The sequence below is a fragment of the Zingiber officinale genome, chromosome 2B (assembly GCF_018446385.1).
Source record: "Zingiber officinale cultivar Zhangliang chromosome 2B, Zo_v1.1, whole genome shotgun sequence".
Taxonomy (NCBI): domain Eukaryota; kingdom Viridiplantae; phylum Streptophyta; class Magnoliopsida; order Zingiberales; family Zingiberaceae; genus Zingiber; species Zingiber officinale.
The window spans coordinates 154820704-154839649 of NC_055989.1; the positions used below are offsets into that span (position 1 = coordinate 154820704).

Consider the following 18946-nt stretch of genomic DNA (forward strand, 5'->3'; position numbering starts at 1 on the left):
CAAAACAAAGAAAAGGAAAAAAATTTCAGAAGTGTGGAATGATTTTGACATAGTGGATGGATCAAAGAAAACCAAATGTAAACATTGTCAATCCCTTTTTACCTTGGGTAAATCAAGGCCCACATCAAGTCTTTTGAGGAATAGATTACATTGTGTGAAGAGAAAAATTTATTTGCGAGAAGCTGAACAACAAACAAAGTTGAATTTTTTGTCCACTGATTCAGCTTCACCATCCATTCTTGCTTTACATTCTGGAAAATTTGACATGGAACAAATGAGGGAGGCAGCTGCTCATTGGATTATGATGCATGAACATCCATTCACCATTCTTGATGAAGAGGGGTTTAATTTAATGATGAGACGTGAAATGCTTGAATGACAAAAAATTAGTAGGATGATATGCAGAGCAGATTGTATGAAAATTTATGAGATTGAGAAAAAGAGGTTGAAGGAAAGCCTTGAGTGCATTGATAAAATAATTTTGACAACAGATTGTTGGAAGTCGAAGACTCAAAAAATTGAATACATGGTTGTCACTGGGCATTGGATTGATTCTTGTTGGAATTTGCAAAAGAGAGTTTTAAGTTTCAGTAACATTCCACCACCAAGGAGAGGTCTTCAAATTTCTGATGCCATTTTTAAGTGTATGAAAGGGTGGGGTATTGAAAACAAGGTTTTCACTATTACTGTTGATAGTGCTTCAAATAATGATTTAGCCATTCGGTACATGAAAGATACCATTCAAAGATCTAGAACATTGGCATGTGAAGGAAATTTATTTCATATTTGTTGTTGTGCACATATCTTGAATTTGTGTGTTCAAGATGGATTGAGGGAGATTGAAGATATTATTAGTAATATAAGGGAAAGTGTAGAATACGAAAATCGTTTAGAGGTAAGACGTGTACAATTTATAGAGTGTGTGCAACAATTGCAGTTGAAGGATGAAAAATTGATTCGTGATTGCACAACTAGGTGGAACTCGACTTTTGAAATGTTAAGTTGTGCACTCAAGTTCAAAGAAGTTTTTCAAATGTTCAAAGAATGTGATCACTTTTATGGTTGCTGCCCTCAAGAAGAAGAATGGAATAAAGCTCAAAAGATTTGCTCATTGTTGGAGACATTTTGGATAACCACACACATCATTTCTGGTAGTGAGTATCCTACTTCAAATCTATTTCTTCAGGAAGTTCAAAAAATAAAGTCATCATTGGATACTTATGCACAACATGAAGATTTGTTTCTTAAGCAACTGGCTAGTAAAATGAAAGAAAAATTTGACAAGTATTGGGGTGATTGTAATCTATTGATGGCTATAACTGTTGTGTTAGATCCAACCAAAAAAAATGTTTGTTGAATTTTGCTTCCCTAAGCTTTATTCTGAATTATATTGGATGCCTCTAAGCATATCTCAAAGGTTAAGGAGATAATTAATTCTCTTTATGAAAAGTATGTTGTTGAAGAAACTAATAACGGAGCACCTCATCCATCTGAGTCTGAGAGTTTTGGTTCTTCAAGTGTTAAAAGAAATCAACAAAGTTCTGTGTATAGTTGGGATGATTTTGATAACTATTGTGCAAAAGTTGAAACTTCAGAGATTAAGAGATCTGAATTGGTAGATTATCTTGAAAAGGGTCGCCTTAAGAAGAATGAGATTCCTAAAATTTTTTCATGTTTAGAATGGTGGAAGATGAATAGAATGTAATATCCAATATTGTCAAAGATGATAGTTGATATTTTAGCTATCCCAGTGAGTTCAGTGGCTTCAGAAGCAACATTCAGTGCAGGGACGAGAGTTATTGATTCTTATCGTTCATCACTCTCTCTAGACACAGTGTAGGCTCTTCTATATGAGGGTGATTGGCTTCGAAAAATACATGGACTGACAAAAATGACTAAAGTAAGTTAAATTTTATTATTAGTTTTCTAAGTTACAAACTAAATTTAATCATCTATTTATCTGAATTTTTCTTTTTCAAAAGGAGAAAACTTACTAGGAAATTTTTCTTCCGGTATCTACCTCTTAAAGTAAGTTAAATTTTAGTTCTTTGTTTAACATGTGTTCCGATTTGATTATTATGCTATTATAGTTAAGCTTAATATGAATTCATATTATTGAATGCAGTACAGGTGATATGGCTGAGAATTTGAGATGAAGGCAAATATTGAACGTTGTAGAAATTTGATATTTTGAGCAACTAAGTAGTTTGGATTTTGGAATATCATGTTATTGGATTTGGTGTAAATTATGTTGGGTCATTGTGTTTTGATGTTTCGTAATTCGACTTTTTTTATTGGAGAAACAAATATTGTATTTTGATCAATTTTATGGGTGAAGACAAATACTGAACGTTGTAGAAATTTGACATTTTGAGCATGTTTGGGTTTTGGAATATCATGTTTTTAGATTTGGTGTAAAACTGTAAATTATGTTGGGTCATGTTTGGATGTTCAGTAATTTGACTTTTTTATTGGAGAAACATATAATTATATTTTGATCAATTTTATGGATAAAGACCGATACTGAACGCCAATATTTTGAGCGGGTTTGGATTTTGGAATATTATGTTTTTGAATTTGGTATAAATATGTTGGGATGAAGTTTGAGAGTAATTATGTTTTGATATTCAGTAATTTAACTTTTTATTAGAAAGATAGATAATTGTATATGATCAGTTTTATGGCTGAGTTTGGTCAAGTTTTTAAAATTACAGCAAAATTAGCTCAAGTTATGATTGGCTCGAGTTCGAGTTCGAGCTCGAGCTCGAGCTCGAGCTCGAAAGGTTGATTTTAATTCGAGCTTTTCGAGTCGAGCTCGAGTCTTGGATTAAATGATCGAGCCGAGCTCGAGCTCAAATTTACAAGCTTGATCGAGCCGAACTAGCATAAAATGAGTCGAGTCAAGCTCGAGCCGAGGCTGGCTCAAGCTTGGCTCGACTCGTTTACAATCCTATCCAAGACTAATAATATTAGTTTTCATGTTGGGCATATAATAAACATTGGTGATGTAGGTGTGAGCTCCATCTTTAAGTTTGATGAGAATCTTACCAACACCTCTTACTTGGATTTTGGATGCATCTCCAAATGAGACTTGTTCATTCACAGTTTTATCCAACTCAGCAAACATATCTTTATGCTCGCACATATGATTGCTTGCCCCGGAGTCTAAGTACCACAAATTCTTGTTTGTGGAATCTCCATCTTTTCTTGCTAGCAAAACTACATCATTGTCATTGCCTTCTTTTGATGCGTAATTAGCATTCCCTTGCATATTCTTAGAGCGACATTCTGATGCATAATATCCAAATTTGTTGTAAGTATAACATCTTACATTTCTTTTGTTATATCTTTGGTCTCTACTTTGATTGTTGTCTTTACTTCTTCCTCGGCCTCGAGTAAAGCCCCTACCACGGCCTCTACCTCGGCCAAGTCCATGGAAGTCACCATGGCCACCATCGTTTTCTTACGAACCTTTGGTCTTTGACTCTTTTTTTTTGTCAATAATCGTGAGCTTAGTTTGTAGAGCTTGCTCCATAGGCTCTCTCCGTCTTCTTTGCATTCTTGCTTCATGAGCTTGTGGAGAGCTTAATAGTTCTTATACCTTCATTTCTTTCACATCTTTTGATTCTTCTATGACCGCAACTACATAGTCATATCTTGGCTCCAATGGGCATAGAATTTTCTCTACGATGTGACTATCTTCGACGTCGTCGCCATTTCTTCTCAATTGGTTGACAATAATCAATACCCTTGTAAAGTAGTCTAATATATTTTTGAACTTTTTCATCTCCAACGATTCAAATTCCCGTCTCAAGATTTGAAGGCGAATACTTTTTGCTCTTTCATCACTTTGTATGCTACTTGTAGAATCTCCCATGCCCTTTTGAAAATTATAGCTTCGGCTACTTTCTCAAAAGTAGCTGTCTTCTAGTAAGACACTCATTTGGATACTCCAATTATTATACTTCAAATCAGTAAGACGAGGGATAGGGAGCATCGACATGACTTTGATATCATTTTGTTGGAAAAAAAAATTATAGGAGAAAAAAATTATGGAAGAGGAGAATCTTTACATGGAATAAAAACCGAATGCTCCACTTGCTTCATTCATGAAAAAGGTACATATTTATAGGTTTATTGAATAAACACTAATAATCTAGATTTTTTTAAATTCTATCTCCATGAGGCTCTTATCTTTATTATAACACCTCATCAAATTCTATTTTATCCCAAACACTCATCAATCATTATCACATCATCCTTCTATCTTCATAAACTTTTATCAATCACTTTTAAAAATAAAGTTTAATTTTAACACCCTCAACATTCGGTTGCTGAAGAGGAGGAGCGGGATCGTCGGCGGGCTAAGCAGGAGCAGCAATGAAGTGGCAAATCTGTTCCGCAGGCTCTACAAGGAGGTGGTGGTGAAGCAGGACGAAAGAGGCTACATTTGGAGCGTATTGAAGGAGGTGAACGAGCGTGGCGGCGCTGATCATGAATACGGTGCGTGGCGTGCGTATCTGGATCACAAGCCGTTTTGCTCGCGATCGTTCAGTGCGATTGTGCTGTTTGTGATTAACGTCACCCAGCTTGGTTTCGCTGTTCTCAACTACTTTAGGCCACAAAAACAACTTTGATGCTTGCATTTCAATTTGTTTCTTGAAAAAAAAAAAAAAAAAAAAAAGAAAAGGAGCTCGACACACTGCATGTCGTATGATTGTAAGATCATATATTCAAATTGCGAAAATAATCTTTTGTAAACACGTACCTTTTCCCAATATGATCACATTCCTTATTCCGTCTCTGTCCCAGTGATTACCTCTGAATTTATTGTGTGATTATGTGAATAGAGAGTTGTAGGATAGCCTTTTTAATTTTAATGGATTAATTTTGAAAATATATAGTTTTTTTAATACATTATAAATTCGGTAAATTAGAGAAAAATCCCCAATGGTACATACAATCCCCATGCCTAAAAAACTTTGTTTCCACTCCCTGCATGCAAAGTATTACTTGTTTCAACTCCCTCATGCAAATATTGATACCTAGATTGTCCCTCAAATTTTTTAGGTACAAAAAGTCTAAAATTGAGTACAAAAAGTCTGAAAACGAGTATAATTCTTCTTAAAATCAGTACTTTATATTAAAAATCGAGTATATTTTCTATCAAAATTATCCCTCTTATTTTTTAGGTATAAAAAGTCTAAAAATAAGTATAATTCCTGTTAAATTCAACACTTTACACTATAATCCAATACTCTATACTAGGATCGAGTATATTTTCTATTGAAATTAACCCATATTTTTTAGGTACAAAAAGTCAAAAATTGAGTACAAAAAGTCCGAAAATGAATATAATTCTTCTTAAAGTGAGTACTTTATATTAAAAATCGAGTATATTTTCTATTAAATTCAGCATATTAAACTAAAATCGAGTATATTTTGAGGTGAAAAAAGAATCGTACTCAATTTAATAGAAAATATACTAGATTCTAATTTAATATACTGAATTTAAGAGGATTTATACTGATTTTTGGACTTTTTGTACCTAAAAATATCATGGGCAATTAGGTAAATATGTTTGACTGGGGAGTGAAAAGAAAGTTTTTCATAGATGGGGACTGCATGTAAAGTTGTGTTTACCAATAGAGAGTGCATGCAAATTTACCCTTATAAATTTAAAATACAATTTATGTACCGTTAGAAATTGATTATATTCACCCCATTTAAAATTTAAACTTTTATAAATTTTGAAAGTAAGGTTCTGCGTGATTCTCTTATTTCTACTTTTAACGTTAATGAAGATATTTTAGGATCGAATTAAGGGGAGTCGCTGAGCCTCGAAGTAAGAAGAGGGAGTAAGTTGAAAGTTGGGAGAGAAATAAATAATATTTAGGTTTTATTTAATAGGGTGTAAGTTGATAATTTCGCATGGATTAAAGAGTTGAAACAGATAAACTGATTCAGTTATATATCGAAAACAAAAATTAACATAGGAATTAAAGATACATATTTAGATTTGCATGAGAATTTTAATGTAATTATTTTTTTTTAATTCATTATAAATTTAAAATACATGAATTGATTATATTCGTCACATTTAAAATTTAAACTCCTAAAATTTGATTTTTTTTATTATTAGTATGAGTGTGTTTTAATATTGGATTTAATATTAGAATATTATATGAGTTAAACTTAATAATTTGCACACAATTTAATCGTTGACTCATTTGAATTAATTTTTTAAATAAAATAAATTAAAATTAAATATTTTTTAACAGTGACATTTTTAATGATTTTAAAAAAAATTAAAAAAACTTGCTCCTATTCTTTTTCGTAAATTACTTATAATCATGTAATTTAATGAATATTCACAAGGCATTTTAGTATTTTTTGAGAGCCGGAAAAGAAGCCCTATTTAATCCCAATTCGTGGCGTTGTTGCTGCTGGAGAATGGCGACACCGCCCACTCTATCGCTTCTCCAAACTCCCTCATCTCTCAAACCCTTACTTTCTTCCATAAACCCTAGCTCCTCCTTCTCCGGTCTCCGTTCCTCTGCTCGCCTCCAGGAGAAGCGAATCGTCGACCTCCGCCTCGTCCGCCGCCCCTCGCCTCCTGGCCCGTTCGCCATCCGGTGCACGAGCGGCCACGGCGAGTACGAGTACGAGCGGGGAGTGTACCCGCGGCCGCAAGAGATTCCATGGAGCAAGGAATTCGCCAACTCCGTCCACCTGATCGGCACCGTTGGCGCGCCCGTCCAGATCAAGCAACTCAGCAGCGGGAAGGTCGTCGCTTGGACCCGCCTCGGGGTCAAAAAGTCCGCTTCCGAGACCTCATGGTAAGGAAGAGTCTGTGATGGTATCGCTTCTGTTTGTCAGCCTGTATCTTCAACATCGATTTTTATTTTATTTTATTTTCATGGTGGCTTCGTGTGCGCAGACCAAGTGTTTGACGGAAGCTCATTTTGTTTAATCGATTCTGCTGCAGGATTAATCTAACATTTTGGGACGACCTTGCAAATGTGGCGTTCCAGCATGTGGAAAAGGGTCGGCAAGTGTATGTATCTGGGCGTCTCGTGTCAGATTCTGTTGATGGGGAAGATGGGAAATGGCAGGTCTTCTACAAGGTGTCTTGAAAAAAATGTGAATTTTCCTATTTTCCTATCTGGCATGGTATCTCATTTAAATGGACAATGCTTCATGTGCTAGGTGATAGTTCAAAAGTTAAATTTCATCGAGAGGACCTTCCCTGCGGTCTCGAAGTATGAACAAGAGATGGGTGCTGTACCTTCAGGTGCTTAATTTAGCAGTAGTGTCATCATCAAGATATGTTTTGTCCCAACTATATGTGGTCGGTGGCATGAATCTAGTACTTTCGTCATATCTAAGTAATGCTATACTACTAGTAATATTCAAATTAATTAAATTATTTATAATTTTGATGACTCATCTTTCCTTTGATCACTCTCAAATCGTTACATCTTCATCCAATTCTTGCAACTATTTTATTTTCTTTGAATGTATCCATTTCATCTCAATCTATTTTCCTTCCAGTAACTCCATATGTGTCGCTCTTTTCTAAATTTTATTTGATGCACTTTATCAGAATCTTGGGGTTCACGACGCATGTTTCACCTGTTTACTTCAAATTTATTGCCTGCAATTTTGCAAGATACTTATGGCTATAAAGTTGCTTACTTGTATTCTGGTAATGAAGGTAAGGTTGGGAACTATGTGGCTAATACCACTGCTTCTACAGTAGAGCTCTGGCAAGCCTTCTTTGCTAACCCCACAGAGTGGTGGGATAACAGGAACAATAAGGTAATAAATATTTCATCTATTCCATGAAATCAGTGAAGCAAGCATTTTCTCGCAAAGAGTGATATTAGTAGTCGGTCTTGATATCTTCTACATAAGGAAAAATGATTAGTACATAAAGAGGCTTTTGGTTCAGAGAACCTTTTAAGATTGTGATGGCAAAAAAAGCTTGGAATATGAAATTCCCATGTTTAACTCATATGTGGCAATCTATTTGGGAAACCATCATTCCCATTAGAATCAGCAGACAAGTGCCTCCTTCCAAGGAATATTTATCATACATTTTTGTTAGAGGAATCTGCGACTATAATGTTTGGGCTTAGGTATGCATTTATAATTTGATAAAGATAGTGGTGTGTAAGAAATTTTCATTTTGATCATTCAAATATCTCTATTTTGAATATTGTGAATTAAAACATCGATAATTTTTTTCATAATTGACAATAAATTTAAGGGTGCTGTATTTTTCTAGTCTCAACATTCATTGTTATTATTCTATTTTGATATTTCTGGCCCAATGTTGTCTATCAATGAATAAATGACCAAGGAAATAAATAATATTTTGTGGAAAGTGAAACTCGCTTTCCTATTAATTTCCATTCCACTCTAAAAATATGGTTTTCCCTGCTTGAACATATGTTTATTTTTGTTATTTGAATGTGTTGGAATGATTAAGAAAAGGCAAGAATATTTAGGTCTGTTTAGATCAGTGTATTCAATAGCGGCGAATAGCGCGCTACATAGCGCGCTATCGCGCGCTACGACCAGCGAACGCTGCAGAGCGTTCGCTGAATCGCGATTGTCCCGAATAGCCCACGCTATTCGGGACAAAAGCGTCGATAGCGCACATAGCGTGCGCTATCATGCCCTAGCGCCCCATAGCGGGCGCTAAAATTACAAATTTCTTACCAATAGCTAGGGCAAAGGTGAGTCGAATCGTGACTGTGGCAGAGGCGAAGGTAGGGCAGACTGCAGAGGCGACAGGCGGCGATCGACGAGCGGCGAGCGGTGACCTGTGAGTGGTGGCGAGGGACAGCGATTGGAGGTAAGCTTTTCTCCTTCCTTTCGTTTTCTTCGTTTAGGTTTTCCTTCTCGTTTTTTTTCTCGAAGGAGCAAAAACGATTTCGCGATTTCCAGAAGTCGGGCATCTGGATCGATCCAGCGATCGATCCAGGGTCGAACAGAAAGGATCTGGATCGATCCAGCGACATCCTTTTCGTTTTTCATTTCTTGATGGAGAATCAGCGATCGCGATATCCAGTAGCTAATCCAGGCATCTGGATCGATCACTGCGGATCGAATGGATCGGATCGATCGATCCGGATGCCTGGATTGATTTTTTTTTTGCTGATTTGTTTCTAATTAATTAATTATTTATTCTGATTTTTTTCTTTTGTTTTTCTAGGATTTTAATTGTCTAGTTAGAATTTGCAATGTCTACGAATTTATCAAAAAGATAAAAAGATATTGGTTGGAAGTATTGTTATCAAAATGAGGGGGAAAAAGCTGTTCGGTGCAAATTTTGTCATCATATATCGAATGGAGGGATTACTGCGTGAAGGAACATTTAGCTCAAACTCATAAAGGGGTTGCACCTTGTGTTAGTGTTAGGATGATATTAAGAAAGAAATTAGAGAATCACTTGACAAAATTAGAGCATCTAAAGTAAACAAACTGAATTATTACGAGAGATTGGTGAAGGTCCCAAGTATGAGTACACAATCATCGAAAGTTGGAAGTGTAGGGGGAAATTCAATTGGATGTTCTGGTAGTGGTGAATCAAAAGGTAAAGGTACTCTTCATGGGTTTGTTAGTTCCGAACCTCGACAAACAACCCTAAATTCGACATACAAAAAAGATTTGTTGGTTGATGTGAAGCGTAGAATTGGTCATTTTATTTACTCTGCCGCACTTCCGTTTAATGTTGTGAATGATCCTTATTGGCTGCCTATGGTTGAGGGCATTGCGGAATATGGAAGAGGGTTCAAGCCTCCTTCAATGCATGAGTTAAGAACTTGGATACTTAAAGCTGAGGTTGATGGCATCAACCTAATATATGAGGAGCATAAAAAGGCATGGAAAAAATATGGATGCACTATTATGTCCGATGGTTGGACGGATGGAAAGAATAGAAGTTTGATCAATTTTTTAGTAAATAGTCCCGCCGGCACTTTCTTTTTGAAATTTATTGATGCATCAGATTCTATTAAAAATGGGGAATTGATCTTTAAATATCTTAATGATGTTGTTGATGAGGTGGGAGAGGAAAATGTAATTCAAATTGTCACGGATAATGCTTCGAATTGCATTAAGGCGGGGAAAAAAATTATGGAGACTAGACATAGAATTTGGTGGACACCTTGTGCGGCGCATTGCATTGATCTAATGTTGGAGGATATTGCAAAGTTGAAGATTTTTTCTGACACAATTGAGCATGCTAAGATGGTTGTGAAGTTCCTTTATGGTCATGGGACTATACTTTCTTTGATGAGAAAGTATACAAACGGTAAAGAAATTCTCCGTCTCGCTGTTACTCGCTTTGCTACTTCATTTCTCACTCTTCAGAGTATGTATAAGGTTAAAAGGCCACTTGAACAAATGTTTGCTTCCGAAGATTGGGTTAGTTCACCACTATCTCAAACAACTCAGGGGAAGGTCGTGAAGAGAATTGTTATTAATGATCCCAACTTTTGGCCACATGTTGCATTTTGTGTTAAGAGTGTTGTTCCTCTTGTAAGTGTGTTAAGGGAAGTTGATTCGGAGGAGAGATCGGCCATGGGATATATTTATGAACTTATGGATAAGGCAAAAGAGACAATAAAATTTAATTGTGGGGGAGTTGACAGAAAATACAAACCCATTTGGAAAAAAATTGATTCACGATGGACTCCACAACTTCATCATCCTCTACACGCGGTCGGGTACTATTTGAATCCGCAATTGCGTTATGAAGAAAGATTTTCTTATTGTGATGAAGTTAGAGATGGATTGTATACTTGCATGGATAGGATGTTGTCTTCTGATGATCGTCTTAAAGCAGACATCCAATTGGACTTATATAATAAAGCTGAAGGAGAATTTGGAACTCCAATAGCAAAACGAACAAGAATGTTGCGAACTCCGGGTAAAATTTTCTTCTTGTAACCGTTCTTGTAAAATTATACTAGCATTCATATTTTAAAATTATATACATTCTTGTAATTTTTTTTAATGTTATTACTTATTAGTCTCGTGGTGGGAACGTTTTGGAAGTAAGACACCCGAGCTTACTACATTTGCAATTCGAGTGCTTGGTCTCACTTGTAGTGCTTCGGGATGTGAAAGAAATTGGAGCACTTTTGAATCGGTGAGTATTCTAAGTTTCTAACTCTACTTGAATTTTAATTGTTTTATAATTTTCATATCATTGTTTATTTATATATATATATATGTTTTCTTTTTTGTAATATTAGATTCATACAAAAAAGAGAAATAGGCTTGAACATGCAAAGTTGAATGCGTTGGTGTTTGTGAAATATAACTTCAAGCTTAGGGAGAGAAGTATTAGGAGGAGAGACAAGATTGATCCCATTGTAGTTGATGAAATTAATTCAGATGATGAATGGATAACTGAGAAAGAAGGTCCAGTTCTCCCCGTAACTACTAAATGGCTTGAAGATGATGAATTATTTGAAAGTGATCCTATTGTGAGTGTGCCATCTGCTACCTTTGAAAGTCTTTTCGACTCAGATAAGCGAGTCGAAGATGTTGAGGATATAGTTGAAGTTCCTCCTACGAATTCAAAAAAAAGAGTTGCTTAAAATTCAAGTAAGCACTAAGCATATGCAAATTATTTATTTATATCTACTTCATCTATAATTGATTCTTAAATGTTGTATCTCTTATATAATAGGTGGAAGCAAAGACAAACAAGCAAGGTTGAGTCTTGTTGATGTGGAAGATAATCATCTTGATGCTGAAAATTATGGAGTAATTCCAACTTTTGATAGTGGAAATTTTCCAACCATAGACACTATTGATGATGATAGTGATATAGAGTTGGATGATACTGATTATTTTTAAGTTATGTTGTTTTAATTATAAGACTTTTTAAATTGTTGGTATGAGATATTTTGACATGTAATGAATTATTATGATTAATTTTAGGTTATGTTATTTTTATTTTACTTATATAAGTATATTTTATTTTTTAAAATTTAAACATTGACGTGCACGAAAAGCTTGCGCTATACGCTACGCTATTTACGCTACGCAATGACAAGACAAAAACGCTATGAACCAACGCTACGCGATTTAAAACACTGGTTTAGATACTTCCTCATTGTTTGAATATTTTCAGTGGTTAATTAGCTTAAAAGTTTATGAACCTTGAATAATCTGTTAAAATAATTTTTATTTGCGTGTTTTGAACTTAATTTAGAATTGTGAATAGGAGTAGAATAGGACATTCGATATACAGTGTGTATGAAATTACTATATTGCATTTAAAATTTTTGTGAATCATTAGATAATAGATTTACATGGAAATATGTAATGTATCATAAAATTATATCATTAATTTAAAATAATGTCCCTTGGATTGGCTCAGCTTGTGTGTGCATGGGTAATGGCCGTAGAGGTCATCTTGGCAGGGGATTTCATCACCCTTTGCTGGATGCACTTATCAGTTTGAGTTTCTGTATTTACCTCCTTCCATATCCATGAGATCAACTCTAGGGGGCTGTTGATGTGGTAGTTCCACATTTTTATTAATTTTAACTAATGTTAACATTTTGGCAATGTAGTTCCATGTGTGAATTTTACATGGGTTTTCTCTATATATCCTATATAACTTTATATCAGAGCGAGATTAAGTTTACTGCTAATATGCTCAACTAAAATGCAAATGGATGATTTCAGCCTTTCTTAAATTTAGCAGCTTCATAATCTTAAAATTGACACCTATGTTCAGTGTGGCTCTCTGTAATAATCTTCTCCATTCCCCTGTCTTCAGAAATTAAAATCTATATTGATGAATTTACAATTATATTTTCTTGGTTTAGTTAATCCATATGATAGCCTCATTATTTTGGTTCTACCTTTATTGTTAAAGATTAATGAATAAAAATAATTTGCTTATATTACATGTTAGAAGTAATTGTTTAACACTTAATCTGCTGCTTGAAAAAATTGAAGTGACAAAAAGAAAAATTGTTTAAGTAATTGGTAACTTGGAAGTTTAATTAGTGTCAAACTATCAATTCATTTAAGTGATTGGAACCTAAAGTCTTGCAATTATTTTCACAGAGGAACCCCAAATATCCTGATTTCAAGCACAAGGATACTGGTGAAGTGCTGTGGATTGAATCTAAGAACAACCCACAGTGGGTGAAGTCTCAATTGGCCGTACTGGATTCAAGAATGGCTACTCTCCAAGCCAATGGCAGTGATGCTTCTGTTTCTTTTATGTATGGTGATGATTTCACACCATTCTAGTTTAATTTCTAGACATTGGACGAAAGACCTCGAGTTCTACTCGCAGTATATTCTAGAGTTATGATGAAAGATGCTTGGCATATATCTTTTAGTCACAAACTTGCAACCTTCAGAGTAATGGCTTCCCCTGCAGTCTCTCCATGGTTTTGGCACGACACATGCTGATGGATCAACCCCAACTTGTGAAAGAATGAATCTGTGACTTACTGTGGAGAGTATCTGATGTCTGACATTATAAGATACTAGTCATGTGAGGGTTCACACTGGTATCTTTGGTACTATGTTGTGAATCCTTGATACCCAATTTATGAGATTTATTAGATTAGCAAACCATATTTCATGTATTGTTCTCCCTATCATACAGATTGGATTGGTAGTTTAGTGTAGAGTATCTATCTTTCAATTTCTTTTTTGCTCTTAGATGAACCACAGCAGCAACATGGCTGTTGGCTGGAATCTTGGGTATTGTTTCCCTGACTTGAGGAGGCAATTGCGTGTAGCGTAACTTCTATCATCATTATGCAAGTTGCGGCAGACGCACCTTATGATCCATCTTGTACAGTGCTTAATGTCGGAAGTTATGGAGGAGAGACTGGCCACCATTATTGAGGCCTTGGATTTAAGCTTGATATCAACTGGTAAGCTTCATGTCGACACCCATAAATTTAGCAAAGTTCATTTCACTCAATTATTAAGAATGGCACTGATTGAATTGTTGTTGCCTCACTCGCAGAAAATAGTGTCACCTGTGCTCCTTGTCCTGCGCTTTCATTAGGCACTGAGAGGTCCCCATCCAAAGACATGGAAGTATCCTCCTGTGGAGCCTCACACCCACAGTTGTTGATAAGGTGGTGGAATGCTACCCTCTCATCCTCCTCCCCATTCAATGCACTTGACATGTGAGTTGTTCTCAATCTGTTTTCTACAGCATGATTCAACATGAAAACATCTTTCATCTTCTGTTTCATAATAGATTCATGATGAGCTTATAGATCTATTTATCAACACATCACATGATAAGATTGCATGCAATGTATGCACTCGTTTATCTGTTTTTTTCTCTCCTGATTTGATTCATCATTAGATATCATGACAAGAACATGTAGGAAAACCCAGATATTTCAACATCAACAACGTAACATTACTTATCTCTTGTTTACATTTGGAAGAGAACAACATAGGAACAGATCCTTAGGGGACATCAAATATATAACTCAAAAAACTTGTTTGTACAGATTGCATGCATTGAACAACACAGCTATTTGTGTACATGGTAAGAGATAGAGTCACAGATAATTATATCACTCAATCCCATCCTGTGTTCCTTCCTAGTTTGTGCCAGGAAAAACGCAATAGGTCTTCATTTCCTTCACATGTGTCTAGCTTCAAGTTGACTCAGACCCTCTTATAATCCTCAGCTTCTTGCAAGAAGATGTGAACATCCTGTGGAAAAGAGAGATTAAATCTTTATGAAAACAAATAAAATTAAGTCATGGGTGTATGCGGTTAGAGACTTACTCCCATGGAACATCTCCAACGAGCATCAAGTCCCCATCTTTGTCTTCGTAGGTGATGGTATATTCCGACCCTTTGCAGACCTCGAAGACCATGAACATGTCCTCCAGCCCCTCCCTTAGTTCCTTGTAGCCTTTGTACACCCTCAGATCGATCTTCCTTAAGTAAGGGGCGCCATCCATGCTGACCTTGACAAACAACCCAGCTGCCTCAGCCTTCATCGCGTTCTTCCGGTAAGAGCGAACTGGCGGCCACCCAACTAGCTGTGTTCTGAGGCAGTGTGAGATATCAGCAAGTCGTCAGTTGAAACCCAAGCAAGTCTTTGGTTTCCTGAGGGAAAAGCTTAACTAGGAGAGCTTACTTCTGGGCATGGGTGTGGTCATCCATGGAGCGCTTAGACATCCTTGAGGGCACTGGCTGTGCATCGTCGGAGGCACCACTCCCCGGAAGGCCGAGCCTAAGCTCGGTGGCCTTGAGGTTGTCCATCTCTGTTTCCATTTCCTTGTATTGGCGATGATAGCAAGAGTGGAGTTTGGGAGGAGAAGAGAAAGGTTGCTCAATTTATAGTCTGAAGGGCAGTAAATTGAAATTTTCTTACATTTTGCTCCTTCAATTCCCACTATTTTATATGATGCCCGTCAAAAACTTCACTCATCAGGGTCAGACTTGATGCCGACCTGGTCAAAAGTTCAAATCACTGGTTCATTAGTCAGACCGGTGGTTCAATCGATCGGTCAGACGGGGACCTATGTCGACTCTAATATCAACTTGGAATTATATGTTTAGTTTAAATTAACCAAATAACAAACCTACGAGGCTAACAATTTACAAGCTGCAAATAATGAATCCTCCACTGTCGAAATGTTCTTCAATTTTCTCAGGATAAACTTAAAATTCCTTTGTTTTTTTCATCAGGTCCATAATTGAGCACTCTCGCTCGACTGAGATCTCTGAGACATCACATCAAATCAAATAATGCTGCCGAGAAGAAACATTAAAAAATTGAATAATACAATTAATAATTTAAGTTTGGACAGAAGAGCATGTATATAATATATATTATAATTTATGAATATGGGAAACAATACAGCGGAGCTTGTGGTGTATGTGTACAGACACTCGCATGAGCGTAATAGGATACCGGTCCGGGTTCGTGGCAGATCCGACCAAGCAAATTGTTGAGTAGATCGGTCGGGTCCGTGACAGATCCGACCCAGCAAATTATTGAGTAGTTTATAAAAAAAAAATAATACGTATAATAAATGCGTGTAGATCGTGGACACGGGCGTCCAGCTCAGTATGATTCACGTACGCAAGTTCTGTCCTTTTCCGCCCATTGGCTATGGTTGGTGGGCGCCATGTCTGTCTCTAGGGTAGACCAATTAGCGCCTGGCATGGTCAAGAAATACTCCTTACAGTTTAGGCCTACATCACAAATCAAATCGAGATTTTATGGGCTCTAATTGGGCCTTTAATATGATCTCATTCGACCTGTTTCCTTTGTAGAAGTCCAACCTTAGTCTTCCTCTATCGGTGTCGGAGCCAGAAGCTTGCCCCTCTGCCATGTTATTCATGGAAAATGCTTGCATGATGCCTAGTTCCATCAAATCAGATGTCCCAAGATTCCTGTGTCCTCTTGTCGATCGGACGGTCCTGACATTCTCGTAATGTACATTACATCCTTGAGATATAATCTAGCCCGTCTGATCGATGAGGGGACACAGGGATATGAGAATCTTAGGATGGAGGATCTGATCTCCTGATTCTATAGTGAGTGGCCTCTGATGCTAGTAGTATCCGACATGGTGGTTTCATTCCACGGAAGGACTCAGTCAGGAAAGTCAAGAATGTCGAAAACTTGGCGGAGACGACTGAGGTAGCAGTGGCTAATGTGTCATTCCTCTCCTTCTCTTCCCTTTGTTTCCCTCATCTTCTTCCAATTTGTGACCTTTCTTAGATCCGAGGTGTTTCTCTGTGTCGTATGAGCTATAATACGCTCAAGGAAAAATCTCAATGAAATGCTCAAGGATAGACACATAAATTCATGGCTCACTATTTCACTTTTTGTGGACCCCATCATTTTATGTGTCTATCCTTGAGCATTTCATTGAGATTCTTTCCTTGAGCATATCATTTTTCGTGTCGTATATGTATATATGTTGTTTCACAAACAATCATTTCAGCGACATAGATTCATATCGATAGATATTCATACTCGTGTTTGAGTTAACTAGTGGTAGGTTGGACAAAATGTGTATTGATAGTAGTAATTGAAAGGCCAAACCAAGGTATATACCCATTACTTTATCAATCGTGGAGAACATTATTATGATCGAATAATCGACCAACATCTAGTTTCGAGTCGAACGTTCGATCACCACCATTGGTTAAGTATTAGTACAACATCCATGAAACCTAATCTAAACCCTGATTTTGCACTCAATTAGATCAATTAGGCATGATGTAGCACCCAATTGAAGTGATATAATCCCCTGCACGCCCAAAGAACCCTACAATTTTGCCTTCCAGAACAGGAAGGGCAAAGGGGGTCCCACTCCCTCTTCCGTAGGGCCCATACTTCCCTAAATTGGTCTCAAATATGATCTGACTTATGCAAGGCAACCCTTGGTAGTTCAAAATTATGTAGCCTCTCATGCAGCTCAGGTACTCTCCCTCTTTCAGATCAATCTGAAAATATCGACAAATAACCTAAATTAAAAGAATTGGTCAATCAATAAGTTTGGAAACAGTGACTTGCCTGCGTTGGGTTGCCGCCTCCTCCACCGTATCTCGGAGTCGACCGGATGGACCCATTGTTCCAGTAGGTTATCTCGATCGAGTCAACTACATCTCCGTAGTATATCTTCATGCTCGTAATCTTGTTTACGGGGCCCATGTCCCATTGTGAGCCGACATTGGCGCCCCAATCGCCGACCTTGACCGCTTCGATCTAGTCATGCATATCATAATCAAATTTCAAATAGAATAGTTGTTTAGTATTATAATGAGACGAAAGATGAGGTACAAATACTCGTGCCTTGTTTGGCCCATAGTTGCTCGGTCCTCCTCTAGGGTAATTAGGGTAAGGATTAGGGAAAGTTGAGTACTCTTGATTAGGGTAGTTTACTCTGACCGTCTCAATTGCTCCCCTCGAGTATATCTCGATCGTTGTGATGTCTGGACACCCTTGGCCCATGTTAGAAGGCCTCATCCTGTCCCAATTAGGTCGTTGACCCATGTTATAATCCCCATAGTTATTCATTCGAGCCTATAATGATTGAAAATCAATTATTTCAATGATGTAAACTAATATATAGAAATTTTCATTAGAAAATTCTTACAACAAACCAACTTAAGGGAGAAGAAGAAAAGTAGCTTATAATGGAGAAAAAAACATGCGGAAAAATAATTAGCGAATCTTTTCTAATAAACCAATAATGTTAAATATGAAAATTATAGCAGATATACAAATGAAAATCTTTTCAAGAAAGAAAATAAACAAAATGAATGATAGTAGAAAAAGAAGAGTCTCACCATTTGAGTTTGAAAATGGCAATGCACAAACAAGGAAACAAAGAAGGATATTTATAGGGACAAAGAAGGTCCTTATAATTTTATTTTAATTCCTAATACTATTTTTTTTCCTTTTTATTATTCAATTAGTTGAGTTCACATACAAATGCATGTGGAAATGTGTGAATTCAATAAATGCTTGGAAAGGTGCATTTATTTTATTTATTTATTTATAGATTTTTTTTTTCTAAATCTTATTTTTTCGACAAAAATGAAATATGCACGAGATTCATACCGGCTATAATTGGAACCACAAGCTATATGATATTATGGTGTGGTCCAACATTGAAAGGGTAGTTACTGAAATTTTAAAATATATATATATTTTTAATTTGTCTTCTTATGCATATATAAATAAAAATAATGACTTGGTTTTTTTCCAAAAAAGTAGTTCATGCGATTGACTTAAATTAGTTAGTTGTGAAATTAATGTTTTTCTTTGAGATTATAGATAAGAAGAAGAAGCAGCACAAGAAGAAAGATATGGATTTTAATGTGATAGAATTACGTTGACTTATAGTGTTTGCAATAACGCCACGATTAAGACTTGGAGCCTCAAAATTTG

At 36.3% G+C, this 18946-nt stretch overlaps 5 protein-coding genes across 5 annotated transcripts; 3 read left to right on the forward strand and 2 right to left on the reverse strand.

Annotated features, from left to right (window-relative positions):
• Positions 1-526: 526 nt before the first annotated feature.
• On the forward strand, positions 527-4637 carry LOC122048900 (zinc finger BED domain-containing protein RICESLEEPER 2-like). Its single transcript, XM_042610414.1, has 3 exons — positions 527-1348; positions 1418-1615; positions 4305-4637. Exons 1-3 carry the CDS (start codon positions 527-529, stop codon positions 4635-4637), a joined length of 1353 nt encoding a protein of 450 aa, XP_042466348.1.
• A 1777-nt stretch (positions 4638-6414) lies between these two features.
• LOC122047999 (protein OSB2, chloroplastic-like) lies at positions 6415-13931 on the forward strand. Its single transcript, XM_042609578.1, has 5 exons — positions 6415-6839; positions 6989-7127; positions 7210-7294; positions 7718-7821; positions 13105-13931. Exons 1-5 carry the CDS (start codon positions 6454-6456, stop codon positions 13291-13293), a joined length of 903 nt encoding a protein of 300 aa, XP_042465512.1. The 5' UTR covers positions 6415-6453; the 3' UTR covers positions 13294-13931.
• Positions 10749-12400, forward strand: LOC122048001. The gene is made up of 4 exons (XM_042609580.1): positions 10749-10942; positions 11046-11164; positions 11271-11625; positions 11711-12400. The coding sequence occupies exons 1-3, from the start codon at positions 10819-10821 to the stop codon at positions 11616-11618; spliced, it is 591 nt and encodes a 196-aa protein (XP_042465514.1). The 5' UTR covers positions 10749-10818; the 3' UTR covers positions 11619-11625; positions 11711-12400.
• A 479-nt stretch (positions 13932-14410) lies between the features above and the next one.
• On the reverse strand, positions 14411-15356 carry LOC122048002 (auxin-responsive protein IAA31-like). The gene is made up of 3 exons (XM_042609581.1): positions 15170-15356; positions 14812-15078; positions 14411-14736 (listed from the first exon to the last, which is right to left on the reverse strand). Exons 1-3 carry the CDS (start codon positions 15304-15306, stop codon positions 14679-14681), a joined length of 462 nt encoding a protein of 153 aa, XP_042465515.1. The 5' UTR covers positions 15307-15356; the 3' UTR covers positions 14411-14678.
• Positions 15357-17042: 1686 nt separating this feature from the next.
• LOC122048000 (jacalin-related lectin 19-like) lies at positions 17043-18371 on the reverse strand. Its single transcript, XM_042609579.1, has 4 exons — positions 18343-18371; positions 17846-18076; positions 17567-17758; positions 17043-17496 (listed from the first exon to the last, which is right to left on the reverse strand). The coding sequence occupies exons 1-4, from the start codon at positions 18343-18345 to the stop codon at positions 17257-17259; spliced, it is 666 nt and encodes a 221-aa protein (XP_042465513.1). The 5' UTR covers positions 18346-18371; the 3' UTR covers positions 17043-17256.
• Positions 18372-18946: the final 575 nt, after the last annotated feature.